Source organism: Bombus fervidus, chromosome 7, assembly GCF_041682495.2.
Source record: "Bombus fervidus isolate BK054 chromosome 7, iyBomFerv1, whole genome shotgun sequence".
Taxonomy (NCBI): domain Eukaryota; kingdom Metazoa; phylum Arthropoda; class Insecta; order Hymenoptera; family Apidae; genus Bombus; species Bombus fervidus.
The window spans coordinates 7,115,982-7,143,188 of record NC_091523.1 but is presented as its reverse complement, the minus strand read 5'-3'; the positions used below and the strand labels follow the sequence as shown (position 1 = coordinate 7,143,188).

The 27,207-nt window shown below is 43.9% G+C and overlaps 1 protein-coding gene across 1 annotated transcript in view; it reads left to right on the top strand.

The window, feature by feature from the left end:
• The first annotated feature begins 809 nt into the window (after positions 1–809).
• Ephrin (ephrin) overlaps positions 810–27,207 on the top strand; it is a 52,687-nt gene continuing 26,289 nt past the window's right edge. Inside the window, exon 1 of the mRNA XM_072007492.1 lies at positions 810–1,070. Coding sequence (XP_071863593.1) covers positions 952–1,070 — 119 coding nt within the window. The 5' untranslated portion in view covers positions 810–951. The remainder of the gene's footprint in view (positions 1,071–27,207) is intronic.

Here is a 27,207-nt window from a genome sequence, read left to right as displayed (position 1 = left end):
ATTGTTCAGTGAGGGTTTGCATTTACAGTGAGAAATCTTCGATAGTTATTTAGCCGAAGGTTTTCATTCATCTGAAATAACGTCGATCCGAGAGAAAAGGGTCGCTGGTGAGATGCTTAGCAGGTTCACGGTTGTACGGTGATTCGCGTGATCCCGTCGCTGAGCGTCGGATACCCTCACTGTCTGCGAACGACAGCCTTCCATCTATCGAACGGTGGATTTTTCGTAAAATCATCTGTCCGATGCGCCGCATGTTCGACGAAGCTATTAGACAAAATCCTCTATCGACAGTTCGTCGTCGTTTCTATCGGATTCCGGTAAAGTTAGACCAATGAGAGGGCCAGTAAGGTGCGCTCCAGGTGAGAGAAACACGGGGTGGACCCATGGAACGCGAACCACGGTGGACACCGTTGGAAACAGAACACCGGAGAAATTTCGCCGATTCTAACGACCAATCGCGCATCACCGACGATTTCATCAAAGAATTTCGCCACTCGTCAAATCAACGTTCGACGACTTTCTCGATCTGTTAGACGCTCTGGTAGAACACACCGAACCAGAGGAGCGTGCAAAAAACGTGGGAAGATTTGTTGGTCGTTGAAAGTTCGACGAAAGCTGAGAGTTGTCGGGAATGTATCGAGGATAAGGAGGGACGAACGAGGATACGCGAGTCCCAGAATTTCGATCTTCGACGTGAGAAAAATAGGAAAAAAGAGATAGGACAGGAAGAAGAAGAAGAAAAGAAAACGAAAACCGATTCTAACGAAAATAGTGAAGTGTGGATGTGGTGTCCGTGCAACAGTGGTGGAAGGTGGTTGTGGACGACAGCAACAAAAGTGCAGGTGTCGTTGTTTGTTATTCTTGTTTTTGTCGTGGTTGTTTGTTGATTGTTGTATTCTTGGTGAGCAGTGGTGACGCGGTGCGCGCTGCTCGTTCGTCCACGTTGTTACGATGGTTTCCACGTCCTTTGTAACTTTGGTGTTCTTCGTCTGCCTGCAAACGATTCTACTCTCCACTGTGAGCAACTGCGCAAAGACGATCAGCATGTACTGGAACACCACCAATTCCATGTAAGCCAAATCCAAATTTTCTCCTTTGCGCGAGGAAAATCCTCCGCCACGTGACTCTTCCCAGACCTTGAGACAGTGAAAGATTCATTTTGTTCGCGTCTGCTGCTCGTCGAGTCTCGTGCAAATACGCATACACGCGTTGGCACGCGTGCCAAACGCGTCTTGCAGCGATGCTCGCCGGAGAATCGATTTTTCGCGGCGTCGTGCCTTTTGAGTAACGATCCTGCGCTTCCGGCGCGGCGGAGCTTTTATCGCGACGAAGCCGCGGTATCGTGTCTGCCAAAATTACAGGGGCGCATCGCGACGCCGGCCACGCTTTAATGCGCTCGCGAAATGAACCGAGCCATGGGGATCATTCCGACGTCGACTCGGTCCAAATCGTCGACGATAAAAGCAAAGAAACGGCGATTTCCAGCAGCTAGAACCACGGGAAATTGGTTTCGGCGTAGCCGCGTGACCGATCAATTTTCTTCGTCCTACAGGAATGCTTAAACTTTGACTAACTGGCTGTAAAATTCGTTAGCGAGTGTCAACTTCCTTACGTCGTTTTTATTCGGTACCGATGTTCTTTGCAATTTTAAACCGTTAAACCCATACGGTTCCTTTTAATGGTTCCGTGCGCCAGTGTTGCCTATATAACAACTGCTCGAACACCGTGACAGGTGAAAAATGTCGAGATATATTAAGCCGCGTTTAGACCATAATTTGCGGCGCGAGTGTGATTGTATATTATAGGGCAATAGGTTAACGCGTGCACTTAGCTCTAAATGCGCTATCTGTGGGAATTTTTATTTCGGCTTTATTAACGAATATTTTATCAAGTATCGCGTTTTGTTTTTTCCAACTCAATGATCTTCTCGCGTGGAGAAAGATTACGACAGACGCGTTACTTTATGCGGAATATTCTATATTCGCAGTCGTCATTGAACGTGCGCGAGAAACAATCGGCTATAAAGTGTTAACTAGAACATATCCATGCAGAAAGGGGAGAATGAAGAAAGCTACGGTAATTCAAGGTGTATAATACTCATCAGAATTTACGCGTCACGCGTTTTGTATCGCGCATAAGCATAGTTTCACGCGAAACGTGTAAATCTGGCCGGGTAACGAGGCTCGTTATTTTATCTGGAAAAAAAATCTATAAGTGCGTTCTCTGTTGCTCGCTTCCTGCTCGGACGACGAGCGAAATCAAAGTGGCGCTCGTCAAACCGAAGCGGCAGGCTCGATTCACCACACTGCCAATTAAATCCACATTACGTAGTTAATCTAATCTGTCACGGTATTTTTCTACTTGTCCCGGATAACTCGTTTCGTGTGTGAAACAACGGTAAAAAAATCATATTCTCATCGTATGTAAGAAAGTACCGAAAATTCGCGTGTAACTTGGTTAGATTTCGCGTGAAAATCATCCTGGGCTACCGTAACAGTACCCTGTCGACGAATTGAGCTAGTAAGAGGCTCGTAACGTTCCCGTTCTTTTTTCTTCTTTTTTTTTTTTTTTTTTTTTTTTTCTTGTTACTCGAGGAAGCGGTGTCCTTATAAGCAGCTTGTTAGCCGAGCAATTTCTTTTGCAGGTTTTGCTCGGCAATTTGCGTAGTTCGCACTACTTTTTAGTATCCTCGCCGGTGCGGCGGTGAATGCGTAAATTCGCGCACGATACGCGTTGGACAAGAAACACGCTCGTGATTCGCGTCAACGTTATAATCGACGCGATATCATTTCTTTTTTCGCTCGCTTTGCCTCCTTTTCGACGAGCGTGAAAAACTTGCCAGCCTCGTAATTTTCTCGATCGTCTGTAGTTTCTTGCCGATCGTTTTCTCGATCTCGCCATCGTTGTCGGCGCAAATCCCGCCAACTAATTCGGTCCGAGAAAGAAGGCTCGTAAAACGAAATTTTTGCTCGCCATCGAACTTTCAAGGACGCGGTCTGAAGATCGGTCGAAGTTTGACGAAAAATTACCAGAAATTCGATTGGACGATCGAAAAGGATATTTTGTAGAAGTTCTGCCGTAAAGAATGTCGTGAAATTACCACAGCAGAACGAAATTTTTGAAGAAACGCCCCGAAAAGTATCGCGTGGATATTCGGCGGAAAGTTAACATAACTTTTTATCGTGCACGATGTGCTCAAGAACTTGAATGCGCGTATTCAAGTTGCCCGGCGCAACAGTGTGTGCGTGCACAGCGCACATCGTACAACGAAATCCGGGCACCCTATTCTCCTCTCTCGTATAAGGCCCCGACGTCCGGCTGACTTTGACGATCGGTTTGAAGTCGCGCATGCATTACTTACAGCCAGGACGAGGTGGACTGTGGAACGTGTGCGTGCCCGTACGTGTGAGAATCCATTTCGCGAAGGAGAAGGACGTTGTCAGACTGTCTTTTTCAAGGGACGTACGAAGGGCAGTAAAAAACACGTCCCGCGCGGAAAAAAAATCGAAAAGGAAGTAACACGTATATAGCGAGCAAAAAGAAAACGGAGAAGATAGGGCAGAAAGAGAGAAAAATGAGGGAAAAATACTGCTGGAAAGAAGAGTGTGTTCTTGTGAAAGAAGCGAGACCGCGCGCATAAAGAGGGTGTAAATCTCGGCCGCTTATTGGAAAATCGAAATTCGCTTGAAGAAATTCAGCGTAAAACAAGGGTATAGGAGGGGGTGCGGCGAGAAAAAAGCTGTCATGCGAGGCATGGAGACCAGTGGCTCGTTGATTATCATAAATCTGTTTCCACGATGTTACGCTGGGCAGTGTATTCTCTACTGGCGGGCCAGAGCGCGCCAGACTTGACGTTTACTACCTCGTTGTGTTTTCGACGAGAATTCGACTCATTGTAACTATGGTGGAACGTATTAAAAACGATTGGCATCTCTTTACCTGCCTGTGTCGAACACGTTAAAACGATTTAATATTCAATAAAAATATGGTGAAAGATAATTCTGGTTAATAATACGACGAAACGTTCGAACTATTCTTTTAATCATAGCAGCAATGGATCTAAATCGCCATGGGATCAATTACTCAGGCAAGTTTCGTGGAGATAATTGATTTAAAGAAGAATTTTAAACGATCACGATGTCGTTGGCGAAATAACGACGACAGAGGCACGATCGCGGCAGCAGATGCTGCAGCGCCGCTGGAGACTTCAATGCCGGACAAGAAGATCTGCCGCGGCAGATTATTGAACTCTCTACTCTTCCAAGCGCGCGCGCGCGGCTAGACGATTCTATCGGGTTCAGGAAGGCATGGAACGGCCCGTGCAATAAGCGTTTCTGGTTGTCGTTGCGCTTACGGTTTCGTATTCGACTTGTTTCGCACATACGCGTAACACGGCCTGTCGTATTTTTGATCGGCCACGTCGTTAATTCTGCAACAAGACCAACGTGCTGACAAAGTATTAAATTGTACTTTATATTTCACGATAACAGTGCCGGTATTATCGACACCTGAAAGACGATTATACGCATTCGTATTAGAATATATTTATGACACTCGTTTCCACGTTACGATATGTACTATGTTGCTGATACTTTATGGCATTCAAACAACGATATTCGTCACAGTGTGTCAAAAATGTTTCGCATTTTACCTAGCTTCGCGTAAACATATCGAGCTAGTGTCAAATAACGTGATCGTGTAAATTAATTTTTTTATTATATTATATAGTATACAGTAGAAAGAAAGTGATATATCTGGATCTGATAAGAGAACGTTTCTGTACAGTCACCTGTTCCTTTGATTCGTCAGTTTTAATTTACTCGCAATCTCGCAACGCGAGTCGAAAAATCATGAAAACTGCTTGTCGCTTTGCAAGCAATAATATGAAAAATTAGGGAATCAGCAACGTAAAATTATTAACTAGCGTTACTTTATCGCGAGTCCAAGTATTACATACAGTATGTCAGGTATATAACATGAATAAATTTACTATCAAACAGTTGTGACAGATCCTGTTCAGAATCCTCGACATCTAACGCCTTCGATCCCGTATCGTTTCCTCGAAATCGTTCGTTTCGAAGCAGTTCACGACTGTCAGAATTATGCTGCTAACGCATAATGCTAGCGACAAGCGTGACAGATTTCGATACAATTGCGAATCGAACGTATCGTCTGCGAAACCGATACGTAATGGCATATTAACTACAGCATCATTGTTCGTTACTTACGAAATATCTATGTGTATATACACGCGAAGAAATTGCTAATTGTACGAAAATGGCGGTTTTATCAAGTCGAGCGTTAACGATGCGCCACGGCTTAAAATTAGAGTGCACCGTGGCGCGTTACCCCGAAAAATCTTAATTTCGGCGCGGTGTAGATTTCATAAACCGTTACACTTTAACACGGCCTCGGTACCGTTATTAAATTGCCGGTGTACACGCAGCAAGAAGCTCGTTTTTGAAAACCACCGAAGATTCCTATTATCCGGCTCTCGGTAGCTTCGTTTCGTGGCGCTTTATAGCTTCGAGTATTAAGGCAACATCGATTTGCAGCAGCCACAAATCAGTGGTTTCCCCGAGGAAACTAGTACCCTTCGTACCGAAGATTGAGAATTCGCTGCCCGATTCATGGAAATAACCGACGGCCGGCACGCCGTTGCCGTGTCGAATCACGCGGAAACAAAGAAACACCTTCGTCACGACGGGACGATAGGAAACAACCTGGAGATCACGTACGACTTGACCGATCCTAATTGCTCCGCTAACTCTGACAAAAATAGCAACAAGAATTTCTGTTAAAATTATAAAAAAATGTAACTTTAGAGGAGATATCTTGCGGCCTTCGTGCAGGAAAAATGAGATCTTCGTTTAATCACGTCTGGGAAAATAAACGACGAAACTATGCTGAAGGCAAATTGCACAGAAGTCAAATGGTACACTGCAAATAGCTCGCTCTGCGAAGTATCATTACGAACAATGTGAAATCTCTACATTTGCGAGTACCGCCAGCCTGAAGTCATCGGTTCCCTTCTCGTTAAAGCGACGCCCTTCCTACAGGAAAATTGAAATCCGCCTCGCGGAGCGGGTGAATAACGACCTATAAAATCGACTGTATCCCAGTCTAATCGTTTCATCTAATAACCTTACATTTTATTCCTGGTTTAACGACGGTTGAGTGATCAGTAGTTTAACTATTGAAAATAGAAGACGACAAATTGTTTTAAGCAGATAAAATGCTATTTCATACAATTACAGAAGGAAGTCTCGGAGCTTCTGCATCTTTAGATAAATACGCGAAACCACGACGAACAGAAGCGCGTCATTTTCCTATGATTAAAGTAATTATAGAAGAAGAAAACTCGATTTGAAGGAAATGTTTCTGTCAAATCAGCTGATTACAAGCATCGTTAAATCGCGTGTGTCTGGAGGATGTGGCGCATGGGTTTAACGAGCGGCAAATTAATTATTCATCATTAAAAGCTAACGGGCCGTAGTGGCATCGCGTCAACGCGGGTCTACGCGAGAAAAACGAGACGCAAGACACCGGTGACGTTTACGAGTACGCGGACAGCGCGTAAATATCTCCATGAACTAGCAGGACGCCTTCTTCCTGTTACCACGTGTTTAACGTTCTACGACTCGCACAGATCAAAGAGAGAGAGAGAGAGAGAGAGAGAGCTTCTCTTAATTCTTCCACGACTAATACTCTCTTATACACTTCTATGTGGTATTCGCGGAGAACGATTTATGATCGCGAAAAAGTGCGAAAACGTGGCGCGAAACACCGATCGGAAAGTCTCCCGACTGATTTACGAATTATAAGTTACATCCATCCACTTGCGTGTGATTTACTTTCGACGACGAGACTATTATCGCTTTGTAAAGCGACTATCTCACTAAGAGGAAGTCATCGTGATTAATTAGGCAATAAAAGACGCACAACAAAAGGAAGACGGAATCGTTGACGAGATATTCCTTGGCGTGGGTATGATTTGTTATTAACCGAACTCGATATCACTAATTTAACGCGAGTTACACTGATATCCTATGGCCACGTCTCTCGATATCAAGGAACCATAAGCGAAAGGAATATTCCGTTCTCTTCGTCGTTAGCGTTTACTGGCGAAGCAACTCTGAGAGTTCCAACCATGGAAAAAGTTCCTCTTTCTCCACCCCTTGTGTCTCTGTGGGTAGCTCAAAGAAAGAGAGAAAGAGAGAGGGAGAGAAGCAGCTCCAAGAGGCACGTTTATCTCCAGCAGACTCTGGCGGCTGGTAATAAATCCTGGCGTTATCAGTATTAAATATCTTTCGTAAAAATCCACAAAGAGGCCGAGAAACAAAAGATCATTATTAGCGTAAGCACGCGTGTACATCATTACTCGGTGTGTCCCGTGCAACCGGTGCTCTCTCCTCCCGCTTCCTGCTCCGGCAACAATACGGATGCCTTACACTCGAGAGTCACCAGCGTAAGGGAGAAAAAGCGTACGTCGGGGCGTTACGAGCTACGAAGACCGCGTTACGGTTAATTAAACGCGAACGGAGCCTTTGGCCAATAGCTACGGATCGCCTGGAAACTGGAAACCAGACGCGTCGAGAAAACACGTCCAGAAAGAAAGAAGGAGAGAAGGCGACGGCGCCCATCGCATCCGTGAAAAGGGAGCCCGGTAAAATCGTCAGAAAAGTGTCCTTCCCGAACGGCAGCTGTTTCCTGTTACAAAACCCCTCTACGGCTATCCGTGTCTCTGGTCCATGCTCGGGGAAAAAGAAGGGGCACCCTCGCCAACATCGAAAAATCCCCCTGTAACATTGTGGTTAGGACTTACATGCGATTACATGTTCTTCGCAGGGCGTGTACGACACCATAATCCATAAAACGCGTGCGTTCCACAGGAATTTATGTCCTAATTCCTCGTGCGCCTCGTTATATTGCTACGAATGGACGATGGATGGGTTGTCGGTTAGAGGGATAGAAAGGAAGAGGGAAAATTGCGTCAGAGTTTATGGATTTTTAGGATAAATATCGAGTTTTAGGATAAATATCATGATATCCTAAATCTTTACTAGGTAAAGAACAGAATAATACATAGATTAATGCTCGATCAAAGCTTCATACGTTCTCAAAATTTCTTCATAACGTTGCAATTTCAACGAACAGACCGCGTACGCCCACCCCAAAATCCGGCCAGCGGTTAAAATCAATTTTCCCGCCTGTGGAAATTAATATTTGCCCAACAAGAACCGAGGATAGGGGAACGATCGATGGGGACCGGCGGTCGTATATCAGACTTACGAAGTAATCGCGTATTGTGTGTCGACAGATAGCCATCATCTAGCACGGAGCGTGAACGATATTTCGCGTTACCCACGCATTCCATTTTTCCCAGATGATCCCCCAGAGTGTGGTCGTCCGCGTTTGTCAGTCGATAGAGCGTCACGAATCGCGATGTTCCCATAGGTTTCGTCACCTGAAGGGCGAACGGATACGCGCAATGAGAAATTTCCACGGCTCAGCAGGTGGCGAACATTTGCACGAGACTACGTTACACGTTTGTTCGCCAGAAAAAAAAAATGTATCGTTTGATTGTAGACGGTGCACCGTAATGATCATTATTATACCAATTAATTCGCGCCTACGTGTATACACTATACGCTGTTGGACGCGTTATCCCTGGTCAGCACGCGATTTCATCTGCGGAGGAACGTCATTAATAGCTGCTCGGATATCGCTATACACTTAAAATAATTGCGGGCCCGAGCAGCGTGTATGCACACACGAGTATTTCACGGAGGCACGTGGCGTTTGTGTGGGTTGCGTGAAGACGAAGCCGCATATTTGTTCGGCCGTAGGTGTGCGCCGAACGGACGAATAATTTTATTCCCACGGGAACTCGCGGGATAAGTCGTCCTGCGTTGTCCCAATTAGCTCATAATCGACGCGTTCGTTTTTTGTCTCTGGCCAGAGAGCCTCGTACTCCCTTCGTTTGCTGAGAATTTTAACGCATTTTAATGGGGCCCCGGGCGCGGCTATAGCGGCTCAATTATCGATCGTAATTGACGGAGTGTTAGGAACGAGAATGAAAAGCTGTCCGGTTTCTGAAACATCACGTTTCGTGGCCTGGTGCAACGTTCCAGGATGAATTTTAAAATACCTAACGGACTTCGCTTCGGTTATGAATTCAGTGGAAACGACGGGCATACTGGATCAAGTTAATAAAGCCACTTGCCGTATCCTTCGGCTTTATTTTTATCTTTACTTAATTACTTTTGGAACTAACAGAGCTTTCGGGACCTTCCTCGTAACGTGTACATTCTTTTTTACATAGAAATCAAATTCATCGGTGCCGAATGAAAGAAACCCTTCGTTCGAGCGTGAAAAACCAATAGGAGAACGAACCAACCGGGAGAATTCAGGACAGAGTCATAAATCGCCCTCCTCACCAAAAAGAAAAACTGCGATGTCGGCTATGTTAAATCGATACCAATCGCGTTAACCGTACCCTTTGTTCCCAGTTTCCTACGTCCTAAATTCCGTTCCACCTTTTGTCGAACGATTTTGCCGCATCGCTTGGACATCCCCGAGACCACGAAAGGATTCGTAAAATACCAATTTCCGTTTCACCGCACCGGGAAGAGAGTCGTCGAGCTGTCAATGATTTCCGTGCTTCGAATAAAAGAGAGACTCACTCGGTATTACGGAAGAACATGCGTATTTGCGTGTTGCGTGGGAGAAAAAGAGAGAGAGAGAGAGAGGACGGGAAGCATATGCACATGATGAGTGCGTATAAGTGCACGTTTCGTCTGCAAAACCGTGCAGGAGATTGCACCTCGAGGTCCTGCGGTGCGCGTTCCATGAAGAGACGTTGAACACGCTGAGAAAAAGGAGGATGAAGGAGAAGAACGAACGAGAGAGCAACTGCCTCACGGTCCCTTCTACCGACGTATCCTCGCTCGCTCGTCCTCATTTGTCTCCTCGGTTTTCGAGCCACCGGCCAAAACTCTTCGTGCCTTTCTTTCGGCCTGTTTCGTCTGACCGTGCTCCCTCTCTCTCTCTCTCTCTTTCTCTCTCTCTCTCTCTCTCACCCTTGCCACCAGCCGCTCCTCTTCTGTTTCTCTTTCCTCCTCCTTTTCATTTTATCGTCCTTTTTTTTTCTTTACGCCATCTCGCTTCCAATCCATCGCTCGCTGCTGGGACCCTGAAAGGACTCGCGGCTCCGTCAGACAGAAAGGAGAGGGAGCGAGCACAGCAGCGAGGCTTTTTCGAATCGAATCCCTCATTGTCGACTCGGTAATTCGAGGAGGATCGAAATAACCCATTATCCCGTAATGAGCGGTGCATTCACGTCCACACAGGGATGTACGCAGCGCTGGTCACGTGTGCATACGTGTTTCTTCGCGTATACGCGGCCACGCCACGCAATGATGTTACATTTACACAGTCACCGCTCGTGAGTCGTTCGCCTCGGCCGATGTGCAAACGCTGTTACAGGCTTCTTCGTCCGTAAGGAGCTGCGCGTGTCTCGAAGACGTATCCTCTAACCACAAATTCTTCGTCAAATGTTGATAATACACGCGGTTATTTGTTCTTTTATAGCCTTTCAATGGAATTGAAGTACAATTTCAGTTGGAAACATTAAATACTGCTTCGTGCTACGTGATGCAACTATCGCAAATATCATTCTATGACGGATTCCTGGTACATAGACTGTTTTAACGTTACAGGAGGTCATGAGTAATACTTGTTTATTCCGTGTTAAATGTAGATATGGCTATCTATTTTTATCAAGCTAGCACACAGCTACTTTTATAGACTTCGCGGAAGGCGAATGCATACGACACAGATACGAATAGAGTACATGAACGCCGATCGATAGTTACAAGCTATATATTCTAATCTGTCTTAGATTTCTAATTTCTAATCGGTTCTTTCCGTGTCTCGAATGGGATCTCTGCATGACGTGTGGTAGCTTTTCGAAATTATCGAAGACTTTTTCGTCACAGGGAACCAGGTATTCGATCACACATAGTCCACCCCAAATATTATTCTACTAGTTTACCCTGTTTCTCCCCCAAAACACAAGTGGCACCAACAGTTGTTTTATTAGCCCAAGTGAGTCACGCAATTCCTAGAACTAATCAAATATAATCAATTGTTAAGAATTTGTCGATCTTCTATCGTTAAACCACAATTCCACTAATACCAATTGGAAGGAACGTCCCTACGTTCTTGCTTCAAAATTCACGTAAACCTCTTCAAAAAGTCTTTTTACTCTATAAGATCGTACGAAGCTGGATCAAACAGCAGAAAGAATATTAATTTTATCGATTATCGATTACATCCTACAACTTGCCGATACCAATAAATCTCCTATAACAGTAACAAATTTGCTAATAAGAGAAATTATATGTATTAGATTATCCGAAAAGTTTCTTTCGCTTCATAAGGTAATAATAGATGAACAACAATTTCTGTTTTATTTTATTGAATTAGCTATGATCCATTTCGTTCTATTTCTATTATTATGTTCGTGCATAATTCAATAAACTAATATTTAAACAAAAAACATTCTGCTTTTATTATTTCCTTATAAAACGAAAGAAACATTTCGGACAACCTAATATTTACAAATCTCTCTTATAAATGTATTTACAAAAAAAACTCGTAACCTTCCAATTCGCTAATATTAGTTTTGTAAATTATCGTGCAAGTGGGTGCAAGGGTAATTTGCAAAGTGGATGGAACAGTTCGAAAGGTCTTCGAACCTCGTAGAAGCCTTCGCGAAGTCTTTCTTAACGATACAACTGGCGCCATCTCTGGGGCAGGCAAGAAACCACTGGACCGCTCATTTACGACTCTTTCAAGGACCTGGTCGCACTAAATCCTTGCTGCCTGGCACCGTGTGCCCGCTCCCTTGCTGCCGTTGCTGCTGGCGTTCAATGCTGTTCCGCCTCCAAGTCCTCGACATACCTTCGATGAACGGTACGACTTTCGCGTTACCGGACGGTAAGCGGCGACGCGTAATGAAGTAATCATCCCCGTTATCGGCCCTCATTAATCGATCCACCTCGAGGAGCGGGCACAGTTGCCTTTCCGAGCGACGCCGCCGTCGTTCGTTACACCCAAAACGATCGTTCGATCCTATCTCGTCGCGAGTTTCGCGATGTTTTCCGCAATGATGCCGTTGCATGAGAATGGAAAACAGGATTCTCGGGATTTTCATTAGGTATAGCGGTTATCGAAGAGCAAACATGTCGGTACTGTTACTTGTTAACGAAGGATCATCGACGATCCTTGACGATCTACGTCTCTTTGTTCGAGCTTCCGCGAGGTTCTCAGGATGCCATGCGTTTATCTACTGTCTCTTTCAACGTTCTTCTCGAAATAATAAGCCGAGGAATATAGATTTTTCGCATCGATCGTACTACGCTCTCAGTGAGATTTTTCATTTGGTGCCAAGTCCAGCGATGAGGGTAACAATCAGTTTCGAAATTGAAATCGAGAAACGCTTTGTCCATGAATACGAAAGGATTAACGATGCGATATTTAGAAAGAGATTTTTCTTTAATTTAAAAAGTAAGTGGATATGTTAATATCTTATCCGGAGATATCGTACGTTTTTGTTAAGAAACATAGCAAAATTTGCATAGAACGTTATAGTTATCCTGTAAAAAGTTCAGCCTATTAAATCCTTAATTAATTCAAAAACCAAGATATTCAGAGATCCCGAAATGAAACCGAACACGTCTGAAGATACCATCGCGAAACTTTCATGCGTTTCCATAGAATCCACTCGATTCGAAATACCTCGAATTCCCTCGTTGCTGCGGCTCCACGAATCGTTCCTTACTTATCAGCATCGACGTATCTGTTCCCTCTATTTACTCGTTCGAAAGTGTACATCGTTTTCTTTCATTCAAAAAACCATAGAATTTTCCTTCCTCATACCTAGCCGTACTTTGTACGCCTCTAATCTCTCCAACGAGCATCGTGTTTCCCGGAGTTTCTTTACCCCGTCCATTGTTCTAGCCGACTCTCGTCGTCCATTCTAATCATCGTGTTAGATTCCATATTCCCTTATCTATTCCTCGACAAGACAAAGAAATCTAACAGAGTTATCTGATGACGTACACAAAACCGGTACTCGCGGTCGTGTTCCTCTGATCCGCGCTAATGGCGGTCTCCACAATCGTGGATTCACGTGGACACACCCTAAACAGTTAGAATTTTGCCTGCTAATGGAACGACGTGTTGACACGGGTTCGGTCTATTTGTACGAATACAATTTGCTAGAGGCGCCGTGCGCCAAGAGGTTATTTGCGAATGGACTAATCACGAGTTCCTAAGATCCTATACCCACACGGTAAGACAATGGAAATACCTGGCGAGAGTGCTTTTGTCTTAAAAGGCTTGCGTCTCCTTGTTCGCTTATCTCGACAAACAATCTACCTAAAAATGTTTGTTCCGTCGGCCGCCTGAAAATTTTGGTTGCGCGCGAGTTACAGCCAGGCGCCATGTGCTCCGAGTTGGAACAATCTGATCGCGGATCTAAGGAATCTACTAGTGTAATACGATAGGAGGTTTTAAAAACAAAGACGTAAAAACCTAGGATACGGCAACATAACACCTGGACCTGGCTACCTGCTGCTGGGTTTTTCGGCTCACCGTTTTGTCCAGGTTCCTCTTTTACACGCGTTTACCTATTCATATACTTGCACGATGAAGAGCCGATATTTCCCGAAAATCCGTGTAGATAGGTCCTTGAATATTAAAGAACATCCTGTATCAATTTATATGACGTTATCGTATCAGCATTGACAAATAAATAATTTGATTTGATCGCGCCACCTTCGAAACGGCCAGGTTCCGTTGATGCGTTTCTCGCTAATAACGTCAACCTAACGAACGACTCTTTTGTGAAAGAGAACCGAGTTGTGTATAAAGGCTATACCGAACGACCAGAACCACTCGGTTTTAAGAAAGGTTTAACGTAATTCAATGGGATATAACAAATTCCACGATTCGAAGTCAGAAAAAGGGATCGCCTCGGAACGGCCTACCTGGGTCCCTGGCCACCTCGTGTCCGACCGTTTCCCTGGCCCGGAGATCCTCCTTCATACATATCTACACATATATTTTTTTTAATTTCGGAGTTTCACCCGACAGAAGAGGATTAATGGGTGCTCCGAAGCAACGAAACCGTGACGCAGAAGGAGAGAGAACGGGAGAGATCGGAGCGAAGTCGGGTATCCTGAAACACCCCATTCCGTCCACCCCAGGTTGCCAGGTTCCTCGAAGCAGGAATGCCATAATCTAGATAACCGAGCATAATAGAATACCTGGACCTGAACTGGTTGCTTTCTACCTCGTTGCACCTTCACCTTTTTTTCTCCCTTCTCAGTGCCAGCTCGTATCTCCCTACACTCCTCTTCGCTACTCCTCCCTCTCTCAACTTCTTTGCTCTCATGCTCGTCTTTTCTCCTTCTTCTTCATCTTCTGCTTCTTCTTCTGCTTCGTGTTCCCTTCGTCCAGCATCTGGCTGATCAGGGTCCAGCTTTTCCAACGTGATCGTCAATGATGACGTAAGGATACGTCTTTCATCTTCCCGGTGTTCCTCAATGACACAAGGATGAGGGAAGACATTCCTCGTGCTCGACAAGAGTCAAGGAATGCTGAAACACAGAAGGAGAATGGAACAACCCTCTTGTTGTACGTCCTGTAGCTAGAACACGTGTTTTCCGCTGGACTACCGACCACCGAAACAAGGAAAAGTCCTGTCGGCACCGACAGACCTACCAAACTACGATCGTATCGAATTTTTGTCTGATACATCAGCAGCCTGAACCTGACCTCTGTTTCACACATGCACATACATACACATATACATATACATATATATACACGTATCCTAGAGGAGAAATTTCGTGAATGTCCTGATGAGAACTCGCCGGGCAGCCAGTCTTCGTTATTTCTTCGCCTGTTAACGGTTCGACGATAATTCAACGTCCATGCCGCCGTGGGATTGGACCCCGCAGTGGCACGCAGCTTTCGTCGAAACTTCTCCTTTTCTTCGACCGTACACTCGATGAAAATTATAGTTTGGTCTCTCCGTTGTTCACTGTTCACGTGTCTTTCATCTTTCAGGATAATTCACAGAAATTAGTCACACGATAGAGAATCGATTCCGAGCGTACGATAAAGTATATACGAGGGAAACGTGATTTGGCGTTCGATTATCCGCGAGCAGTCTCTCTCCCTCTCTCTCTGCCTCTCTCGCTCTCTGTCTCTCTGTTCACATCCCAAGAACATCTTGGGAATAAAGTGGAGGTCCGGCGAAAAAAATCGATTCGACACCGCTCACCGCGTACCATTAACGAACCGTTCACGAACGAGCTGGCATTCACAGAATTTTAATTCGTATCCGAGCACGCCGGAACGAACGATACAGCAGCATTCCCGGATTGTGTCTACAAGGAGAAGGCGTCGTGCCGCGATCGTTTGCCTTTACGTTTATGTCGCCGTTACGAAATCTCAGTTCCAATTGTCCTTCCAGTCGGTCGATACGGATCGTTGCCCCGCGAGTCTTTATCTAGATGGATCTCGACTTGCCGCGCCGTACCTCGAAACCACGAACCTAGCAAAGAGGTCAAAGCTCTCCTTCTCCTTTTCCTCTGTTCCACTGTTTCTCTTATCTCTTCTTATTCCTCTTTTGCATTCGTTGCTTCATTACGTTCGAAGATTACTTTGAGGGAAACTTGGAGAAAACATAAGGAAAATAATAATTTTTGTACTATTTCGTGGTTAGAAGGAGCTAGAGATTAGAATGACATACCTAAAACCTAAACTATGGTTTTCGATACTTTCAAGATCAATATTTTCATTGAAACTCTCACAACCAACGAAACAACAGTTTCGATATTACGTGATTGGTCCACAAAGTAGCGCATTTTATAATTCGCCTGGTGATCACTGAAAAATTCAATAGTCAATTCGATATTATCAAAACCTTGACTTGATTGTACGATTTTTGGCATGCTGTTGAACATTCCAATAACGATTCTTTGCTTGATTGTTTCTTAACCTCTATAGATTTATCAGCTACTTTAAAAAAACACCTTTGGAAGACACAATGTTTGTGTTGAAATAATATTCAGTGATGTTTATTAAACAGAAACTACAGAACCTGATGTATATAAGCGAGTGATATAATTAACAACGTATACAAGAATTGTTGATTGTTGGTTAGTTACTCTCAGACTAAGGTAGTAACCCATGATCCCTTAAGTACTTTGAACCCCACTCTCCATACAGTAATGAATATGATCTGTGTAAGTGTCCTGTTCAAATACCTGTGTGGGTGCCTGTGTAAGGATACTTATGCCTATGCGTGAAATATCGTTGTGTTCCAACAGAATCTAACGAATTGTTCAAGTGACAAATCATGAAATTAATAACAACGAACTTTTCGTGTGCACTTTGTACGATAAATAAAAGGCGCGATCTATTAGGTTGTCTGGAAAGTGTCTTTCTTTTACAACAACGCATCTTTATACAAACATGAAACCTAATCTGTCGAACGTTGTGATCTTTAATTTGATAGAACAGAATGGATCATACGTAAGTCGATAAGATAGTATGAAACGGAAAATGTTATACCTTCATTATTTCCTTATAAAACGAAAGAAACTTTTCGGACGACCTAATATGATCAAATTGTACTTTTCTCTGTGGCCATCGTTTCGTTTCACGAGAGATTATTCGGGAGATTATCGAAGAAAAAGCAAAAGTTTTATAATTAAACACGCCCGCGCAAAAGAGATTTCTCGCGACGCGCGACCATTAATAGACGCAACACCGGTTGCCTACGGACAGGGAATCGAGTTACTCGCAGCGGAGTATAGTAACGTTCAACTAGAAATCACTGCCGGCCGATAAGCGCGCGTTCTCACTGTTTCCCTTCCGGTTATGCTGATAAAGCGAAACGTTGAATGGAGGTCGCGAATGACATTGATATAGGAAGTAGGCTGGAACGATCGGGGAGGATCGCCTCGCACCTGGGTCCATTCGCATCTTTCACGGAAAACCTGTTCGTTTTGACGCTGGTTTAACCATGTCGTGCATATGTTGCATGGGTAGAATGAACTTCTTGACGATGAGGGACGGGTTTCGAGTTATATCGAAGCGTGTTTAGAGACTGGCAGGGAATGCAGCCACGTGATGGTCTCTGTGATTGTCCAGCGCTCCAGATGTTCATTTCTAAGAATGTATCTTCATGACAGAGTGACGTCATGGATTTGTAGAATAAGACTGACTGCGTTTGTTCGTATTGAAATTGGAGAAACTCGATACCAGAGATTGTAACGATTTCACTTTTGACATTCTAGAGGATTGCATGTACTTTGACATGGGTGTAAACAGGTATTTATGTAAGGCTGACAGATCTTAGAATTGTATAAGAAAGTAATTTAATGTAAATCTAATGATTCCTCAATCCTCCGATGCAATAGAAACAATAAGAAATAAAATAAAGTTCCGTAAATGTCCAGAAGCAGATTGACGAATTTGGAGTCATACAACGTGTAACTAGATGTAAAACTAGCAATTTCTTTGTAATTAAATTTCAGAAGAACGATAAGAGATAAAATAAAATTTAGGAAATTCCACGAGCGTTCATAAGTAAAACGAACAAAGGATAATTTACATGCGATGAAATTAGATTTTTCTCAATCGGACGTCTCGTAAATTTTCCATATGGAAATTCCGAGGTTGTCGATGATCCTTGATTCGACAAAACGCTCATGGACCTCGCATAGAATTCCATAGGCGCGTGGAGCAACGGTACGTGACTCGCGTAATTAAGCGCGTAACCTGACAATATGCGTGACTGCGTGTGCGTACGCGTTATGTGGAACAGAATATTTCGAATTTAACGGGGAATCCTATTTAACACGAACGCGCAATGAAAGTAATTCCAAGCTTTGCGCAATGCGATTTTAACGAACACCGTAATGACGTTTCCAGGGCTAAATAAAATGTTTGGAAGTAATCAGATAGCTTTCGTCTAATTGTTATGCTCCCGTATGCTCGTTATTACTCACACTGTATTACCGTATTATCGTTATCATATTATTTTTCATTCTCATTATTTTATGCAAAATACAAAATAATACCGAACATTAGCGATCATTATGACGCAGTTAACGAGTTACCTTAGCTATTTTTGTCGTCGTAATGATTATCCTCTGTTCGCGTTCGAGAAATTATTATTCGATACGAGCGTAATAACAAAAACATTTTTAACGTAAATTGTATAGCAACAATAATGATTTATAAATTACGCGAGAGATTTGAAAGAGATTTAAATGAAACTTTGAACTAAAATCTATAAAAACTTGAAGGAGAGTTTATATACGAAAGAAATCACCTGCATGAAGACCTTTTTTCATGAAGACATTTTCTCCTTTTCTCATTAATGTTCTTCGATATCTTACTTGGTTTCTAAATGGTATATAGTACGGTTACAACATATAGTTACAGTTAAATACGATGCTGTACCGCTTCTTAAAGCGATTACACTCGTGTTCGTACAATCATCGTGATCGCCAAATGGGCAACGAATGCTTAGGTGAATGTGCGAAACTTTTTCTAGGACGACCGTTACCAGATCGCGATTTCATAATCTCGGCGAAAGTACATACGACTCCCACGAAGGAAATCCACTTGCAAAATTACCAATCGATAATTACCTTTTGCATAACTCAACTACCGATTCTTCGTGCATTTTTCAAACAAATTATACTAATCGCTACTTATTAATCTTAGAAATTAAAAAATCCACGCTAGGATTGCTATGTACGTGTTTTTACAGGAAATGTTTCTCTGTAAGTGTATTAGTAAAGCGCGAAAAGATCACGGAGCAGGGAAGGTCATTTCGATACACGGTTCGATATTAATTTCTTCCGACTTTTTGCATTTAAAGGCAGAGGCGCGTAAAAGGGGATCTGTTGGAAGCGTGTCGGGAAAGAGAAAGAGAAGCGAGAGCGAGTTACGCTCTCGCAAAGCCGGAACGGTTCCCTTCGGGGCGATCGTGGATCGTTATCGCGTGGAAGAGTACAGTCCTCCCTCTCAGTTCGACCTGACAAAAAACGCAAAAGGAGCAGGCCGACTCCAGATGCGCGATCATTTGTAATATTTAATTATGGGCGAGTCCGCGGGGAAGATTGTGTCGCTACTTTAGATCAGAGGAGAAGCTCTTTCTTGTCGTAAGCTTCCTTCCCTCCTTTCTTCCTTCCTTCCTTCCTTCCTTCCTTCCTTCCTTCCTTCCTTCCTTCCTTCCTTCCTTCCTTCCTTCCTTCCTTTCTTGCTTCCTTCCGGCCGTCGATTTCGTTTCTTTGCCTGTCATTTAGATGGCGGCAAAAGATAAGTGCTGATAACGTAAGATACTTTCACTGATCACTACCGTACAGTTTATATAGTTCAGGAATACTAGAAAAAATCTATCCTCGGACAAATTGTGGCGCAATGCTAAGAATGTTTTAGTGTTCAGATCAACTAAACTCTAATTCTAAACCTATTAAATATTACTTCAACAATTTTAATATTCCTTCAACTCCGGTATTTGTTAGGATATCGAATTGCGTTATTCTCATTACTATCGTATAATACCGCAATCGTTGACCAGGACCTAATTTATATTAAATATCACGTTTGGCCAAGAAGTATGAAAGACTCGTGAAAGTATCGGAGCAAAATGCTTGGTTACAGTGTTCGCACCTTTTTCGAATCCACGTTCTGAACCTCCAATTCGGGGTTATAAAAACGTATTGATCGTACGAAACTGGATATCGTATTTGTAACGGTAACGACGACAACCACGAGTGTTGAAAAGCCGTAGCATGAGTAGTCCATAATATCGGGCAAATTGTCGGGTATACCCGGTGCAAAATGCGAAGCAGCGTCATTTTTCAGCGGCTTTCTTCTAAAATTATCGATAACTTATCGACGATTGTCTATAATTTCCCATCATACGTAGACGTTACCCAATGACGAAAAATCTCATTCTCTGTCTCGCACGTCCTCGCCATCTCTTCTTCGTCTTTTCTTCGTACTATAACTCGATACGCGATCGTACATAGTTGCACTTTCGAGCAATACGCGCCCCTACCCTCGGGCTAATAAAGTCGTATCGCTTTATTTCTTCTTCGTTTCCTTTTTCTCCTCTCCCGTGGCTGTTTCCTAGATCTTCTTATTAAACGATCTCTGAACGCGCCAAGACAATGGAAACTAAGTATTTCTCCGGATTTGAGGAAACAACGTCGGACAACCGCGTATCGTGTAATCTCTACAAATTATTGTAACGCCTCTACAATCGTTGAAAATTCTTCGTGCAATTTCGACTGATAGAATTTTGGAAGAATCTAACGCTTTTCATTTAGTTGAAAACGTTACATGGGATTGAAAATTCCAGAAAACATGAAAATTGCCATTCTCTGTCAGGATATATTTACGTATGAATAACTTTAACGTATGTATATAAACAATTAATTAGTCATACATATAAACGATGATATAAACAAACGTGCCATTGAACGCATGCAAATACACTATATTTTAATAATTCTAATAATAAATTATTCACTCTACAAAACGCGAGTGTCTATCGTATCTAGTAACGGTTAACGATGCTCGAATCTTATTTGAGAACTTCCTCTCTGTCCTACCTGTTTATTGCTGCAAACTAATCTTTGACCTATGCTAAACCTATGCTAGTAATGTTGTTCACACATCCAAAGTCTTTGTGCCTGTAGAAACGAGAACAAGAACGAGACACGAAAATTCGACGATTACATCGAAGGTAAATGAAATCGTTCTATTTCGAAAGCCCTGTTTGCGCATCTCTCGACCCTGGTCCACTTGAACGATCCGCCAGAAAACGTCGTCTTGTTGCGTGCCAGAAACGTGGCACGGCCTAATGCGATTCTGATGTACGAAGCGATGCTGCGAAAGGTCGAGACGGTCAGAAAGCACCGGAACGCGTACGTACACGGCGGAAGTGGTAAAAATTCTTTTTCCTGCATGGTGAGGCACGCCGACTTTCACGCGTCCTCGAAAACTGGTTTTCAAGTGTCACGTTTGTCATCCTCTCGTCCGCGTCTTTCTCGCGGAACTTCCTCATCCATGTATACCCTGGGGCACAACGGAGATAAAGAAGATCGGCCGGGTGCGTGTTTACTACCGTCCCAAGATTTTCGTGCAGCTGAAGTGCTTGCTGAGCGACTTATGTCCGCATTTTCTGAATGGAACTCCGGCTACAGGGGATTTGCGCGCTGCGCCATTCAATGGAGGTTAAACGCAGTGCCCCTCCTCTTCTACAATGCACGAATTGAAAGTTTCGGGTTCCTCTTGCTTTTCGTCGACTTTCGACCGTCTTATGGTGCGCACGGTTCGCACGCACCGATACAAAGTGCTCTCCAGCACAGTGTAAACAGCATGCGTTGAAACGCAATCCTCTTGAGAAAAGAATGTCTCGTTCTTGTAACAGTTAGGTGACTATCCGAAGAAAAAGCAGAAACGAACCGCGTCGATTGAGAGGAAACTTCGATAATGAGTTTTGGCTGGTTCGTCCGATGAAAGAAGTCACGAGGGGTTGTCGGTGATTAGTTCGATTTCGAAGGCGTATCAGGGAGATTGTAGGGAGTTTTTACGCGTTAGGGTGGAACAGGGGGGCAAGATTGGTAAGCTAGGTCCTTTGAACTGGTATATATTCAGAAGTGAGATTTCGCCCCCCTGTTTTTTGTGCGACCATGTTATATAACTTGGTCAAACCGGTGACAACTTTCGACGGTTAAATATAGAAACAGGAGATTCGATTATAGAATCGAATCATCTCATCTTCCGTATTGTAGCGTAGTTACTTCGTAATATAATATTTATGTGGACATAGTCTCGCAAAAATAGACGAGAACGATTTCAATCAGAGTCGTGAGTGTACCGATTCCATTGAAGTATTTGCAATTAAGATTGCACGCTTTGCATAAGGAATTATTCCTCCCTGGAATTATGCTTATATTGTATAAAACGAACCTGTATACATCTACACGGTAATAAATTAACAAGTCAGTAACTTCATTGCCCATCCTTTCCCGTTCCATTTTAATCTCCGATCAACCCTAATCTCTCGGCAACAATTTTTTTCTTTCTCTCGTCAGTCACTTGATCCTGGAATTTTCGTTATCGTTGCACTGCGCCGACCTGAGGCAACGCCAACAGGATCGTCCACGCAGTCCCAACCCCGTCCACTCTCCCTCCATTCAAAAAGAGAGAAACTTTCCTTTCGGCGACGTTTTTCCTTTGAATTTCTTAAAACATATAGGCGCGCACACTATGCCCATGCACCGTATGATCAGCCGAAATATTCATGAATATATTTCGTATATTACATGTATCCCGAAATGCGAAAGATGTTATTACGCGGGACCCGGGTATTCTTCGTACGTAAGGCCAAGAATGGAGATCGGGTCCCGGTCCTTGGAAGGGCGAGTCTTCCAGAGAAAGTATATATAACGCGTACTACGAAGAAAATGTGCCACGTAATGCGCCGCGAGGCCCGAAGCAAGGATGACCACAACCTGGTGAACCGACGCAGAGGGGCAAGAAGGCAGAGGCAGATGCAAGAATCCAGAAAAAGAAGCAGCTGCACCCTGTGCACCCAACTATCCTTTCCCTCTCTCTCTCGCTCTCTTTCACTCTCTCCTTCATGTTTTCTCTCTCGAATCTTAAGTTTTGATTCTATTCGTCGCCTTCTGCTGCCCCTTTTCAATAAAAGGCAGCGATACGCGTTTCGAAATATCCCAGTGTGTAGCGAAGGCTTTCTTTCCGCAGCTTTTGCGGCATATCCCGTGTCCAAATAACTGCATGAAATCGATGATACCGGATAGCTTAAAATTTTGAATTCAGATTTTCAGAGCGACAGTATACAAAATAGCCAAAAACATTAAAATCGAGCAGAATGTACTCGCGACTGGGACTACGTAGGTTAACACATGAAACATAGACAGTTAATAGATAGATAGAGATATTCTGCTAAGAAGAAAGAATTTCTATTAAGTTTGATCAGTTTATAAATGTAGAAACGATTGAACTAGTGTCGAGCCAAGTGCAAAATGTTGAAAGATAGAGGAACCTGGTGCAAAGGATCTCGAAATTGCGCATCTGGCCAGTTCCACCTTTGCTTTGATAAGAACATATCTCGGATCCGTAATCTCACGGCTGTGCGCGGGCTTATGCTATATTTCTCGTCGAACGTTATCAAATACGCCGAAGGATAACTGGCTTCTGAGAAGGAACAATCTGCCGATGTACGATAAGCTTGTTAGTCTCGAGCGATGTTCCCTCCTCGTGTTCGCCCTCTCCTCTTCCTCTGTTCATCGTCAAGCTACACTGAATCATAACTGACACCGAATTAAAAGCGAAGGTCCCCTTTGCTCCCTCGGTCTCGTCCTACCCTTCCATCCGTCTCTTTCCTTCCAACTCTTTGCTCGTTCGTTCATCGTGGTAATTACCGAACACGATGTTTATAAAAGGTGTTGCAATAAAGTTAAATTGGCCTGTCTTTTGTCGATGAACGACGCGGATCGGGTTCGTTAAACATTTACAATTTGTCCGTGAAGCAGGTTCGGGCTATCGGAACGCGCGTCGTGCAATCATGTCGGTTCGAAAATTTAGAAACACGGCCCGGTAGAAACGTGTCGCCGCAATATCAAATTACGCTCGTTACGACGCATGACCCGGGTACCGATTAACTCATCGTGAGTCAGTATATAAACGACGCGACGACAGGGAAGCGGCAACTCGACGAGTTTAAGAGGTTTAATACGTACCTTTGGTGGAAGAATGCAGATCTGATTAGCTACTTCTAATAAACCCAACACAACTGTAAAAATGGTAGTACATGGTGGACAAAAGTTCACATCCATCAACAGAATTACATGACACTGAATGACAGTGTCTGACAGTGAATGCAGAGAATATACAATATTCCCCTTATCCCTGTACCATCTCTGAGAACTTCTTCCCAAATATTGCACGATAGATACAGCTTCCTATAACGTCAAATAATTTTCGTCATTGGAATCGCAGAATCTTAGTATTTTGACATTTTACCATTTTTGTTTGGAATAACCAAACATCTTCTGATCGGGTACCCGCCGGATTGTAAAAAGTAATTAAACTCTCGCCTCTTGACGCTATTCGTGAAACGTACAAATTTTCCCGAGTACGAACAACACCGAGCTAATCCTTAAAAGAAGAGCAGAAGAACTCGCGTTCCTCTTGAAGCAAAATACAGCAGGTGTCAAATCTGTGCGCGCTTAATTAGCGCAACTCGTTTCCCAGACCGTTGGAAATTACGTGTTCGTGCATCTTGCTGGAGAAAAATAGACGAGTAACGGGGACCCGTGGACAGAGATCGATCCAAAGAGAGGGGGGCGAGGGGGGAGAGAGAGAAAAGCGAGAGAGAGTGTGGAGCATCGGCTATCGAAGGTTCAATCTTCGTGCCATGGGGCCGGTCACTATATGGGATTCTGGGGATACGGGGGAGGTAATCGATTACCATGGGACCGATCTTTCTCCTCCTCCTTTCCTTTTTTTTCTCTCTTTTCTTTTTCTCTTCCCTTTTTTCCCTTCATCTGCCCACCCCCACTCTTCCTCTGTCTCTCTCACTGTCTGTCTCTCTCTCTGTTTCACTAGCCTCCTACCCTGGTCTTTCGAACCGACGCCAAAATTTATACCTGGCGGCTGCTACGGAGATGCACCCTCGTCTGAATGGAGGCAGGGCATTCAACGGCGCCGCGAACTGTGAAACGAAAAATATATGGTTTCCAAAAGAACAGCCGTAGGTCGATCCTCGAAAGGCGGAGGAGAGAACGGCAGCGAGAGAGGAAGAAGGACAATCGACGAGAGAAAAGAAAAATGCCAAGGGGTGGGAGTTGGATGTGTGCAAGAAGGTGCGCGAAGAGAATAAGAGGCGAGAAAGACTCGCGAGACCCATGAGTGTCCTGTGCTAGGAGCTCCGAAAACGAGAATCGGATTCTTTGAATTTTCGAGACCGGCAAGATTGATGCCGTGGAACATTCTTAGATGTCGGTGACCGTGGCTCCATGGTATTGTCGACAGACAGTTGGACGTCTAATGACGAACGATGGGGGCTCCTTGTCATCCGAACGGGACGACCCCCGGTGTTATATCGGTAATCTCTGCGGCCGGTCGCGGGATTTAGAAAAGTATCGATGGTTTGATCGTTGCTGACATTGTTCATTAGTTTACCTCCGAACGACTTCGCTTCCTTTCCAGCGATACCATGTCACGATTAGAATTTGCGTTACGTCGCTCCAATAAGGAACCAGTTAATGTTTGAAGTAATAGCAGAATATTACGGTCACTTAGTTATTTTAAACAGCTACATAATTCTCTGTCTCTGATTCCATCAATTGGTTGTGTAATTTTACGAATACGTTTGGCATTGCGTAGCAAACTTTCTTTTTATCTATCAACGAGTACACATATTGTTCTATTCACAAACTTTTGTAAAGTTCACATGACACGCTTTTTTTATGTATGCGTGGAATTTATGCCTGTTACGCCGCTAATGGTACGATTCAGCGTGAATTCAAAGAAAGAATAACGAGGAATATACAAAAAGAGACGAAGAATGAAATGAAATTATTAGAGGTCGGGGTTTGCGAGCAAAGGGAGCTATATAAACGAGCTGTATACATAAAAATCCTCGTTCAAAGTTCATACACTCTGCGACCGCGGCTTTAAACTTGTTTTGGAGCATAAGCTTACAAACTCTAAAACGATCCTCGGTGATCATTACCGTCTCTAATCCTCCATTCATAGACATTAAACTGTTACGCGGAGCCCATCGAGCTCCGAAAAAGCACTCAGCTGGAAAGCACTCCACCAAAAGAATCTCCAAACGACGAAATACCCTACCAACTATTAACCCACGGCAACAATGCTGAGCAAACAAAACGCTGCACTTCTATCCGCAATAATTTTTTTTCATCCCTTGCTGCCTCTGGTATCTGGTTCACAATGGAGAACCTTTCCCGGTGTGTCGATCCAGATCAGCCACGGACTATGACGACCCTCTCGGTCACATTTTCTCTATCCTAACACCCTAATCGAGGATATTCACAATCAAGTAGTCTATTATTTGTTGAAAACACGACAGGATGGTCGAAAGAAAGAGAAGAAAAGAGAAAAATAAGGAGGGGAGCCAATAAGAAAATCGTACAAGATAAAAGACACGAAAAGACGTCAGGTATCCTCGAATATCTCCGGGTCAACATAGAGCATCGTTTTCTTCTTCTTCCTCGTCTAATTCTCGTCAGGTATACATAACCTTCTTCTTCTTCTACGCGGGTCCTTGAAACCAAAGAGCAAAAGAAGCCGATGCTCTTGGCGTGTCGGGACAAAAGCGAAGCGAAACGATGGTGGCTCGTGCAAGCGCGCAGAGTCTCCCGAAGTATATACGCACCGTTAGGCCCCATTTGTCTAGAACATCAGGATTTATGCCGAGGTTACTCCGCCCTTGGGCCTTCGAGAGTTCCACCTTTTATGGCTCCGTACTACCAGCAGCAGCCGGCACGAGGAACCGGGTGAAAGTCGCGCGCTGATGCTATTCCGTGGTGTTGCGCAAGGGAAAATGTTACAGGAAACACGTGAGGGGACCACTGACTACGGCAGAGAAGAAACAAATTGTGAAACACGCTCCAAACTGAAAGAGATGACGCGTAGAAGAAATCGCGTACACCACGAGTGTACCCTATCGTGATTCAACGACACGAGTCTCCGACTCAACGATGTATATATAGAGGATAAAAGCGGGGGTGAAAACGAGTTAGAGGGTCGTTCGGATGAACTTTATCGACTTCGAAGCTTTCCATAAGATAGAGCATAACGTTCGACACGATTAAATCCTCCATTTACTTGCGGACAGATTTTCCGTTTCACGTGACTTTAAGCTCTTTTTCGTCCGTTTCATTTAGCCAGTGGCTCGTCGAAGGTTTCCTAGAGCTCAAGATAAATACGTGTCATCGTCATTCGAACAAAGACGAATACCAATGCGCGCACGGAATCCCTGCACCGTTGGTCTTCTGTAACGACGGGATTCATATACGAAGGTAACTCCGCCCTGAACCCGAC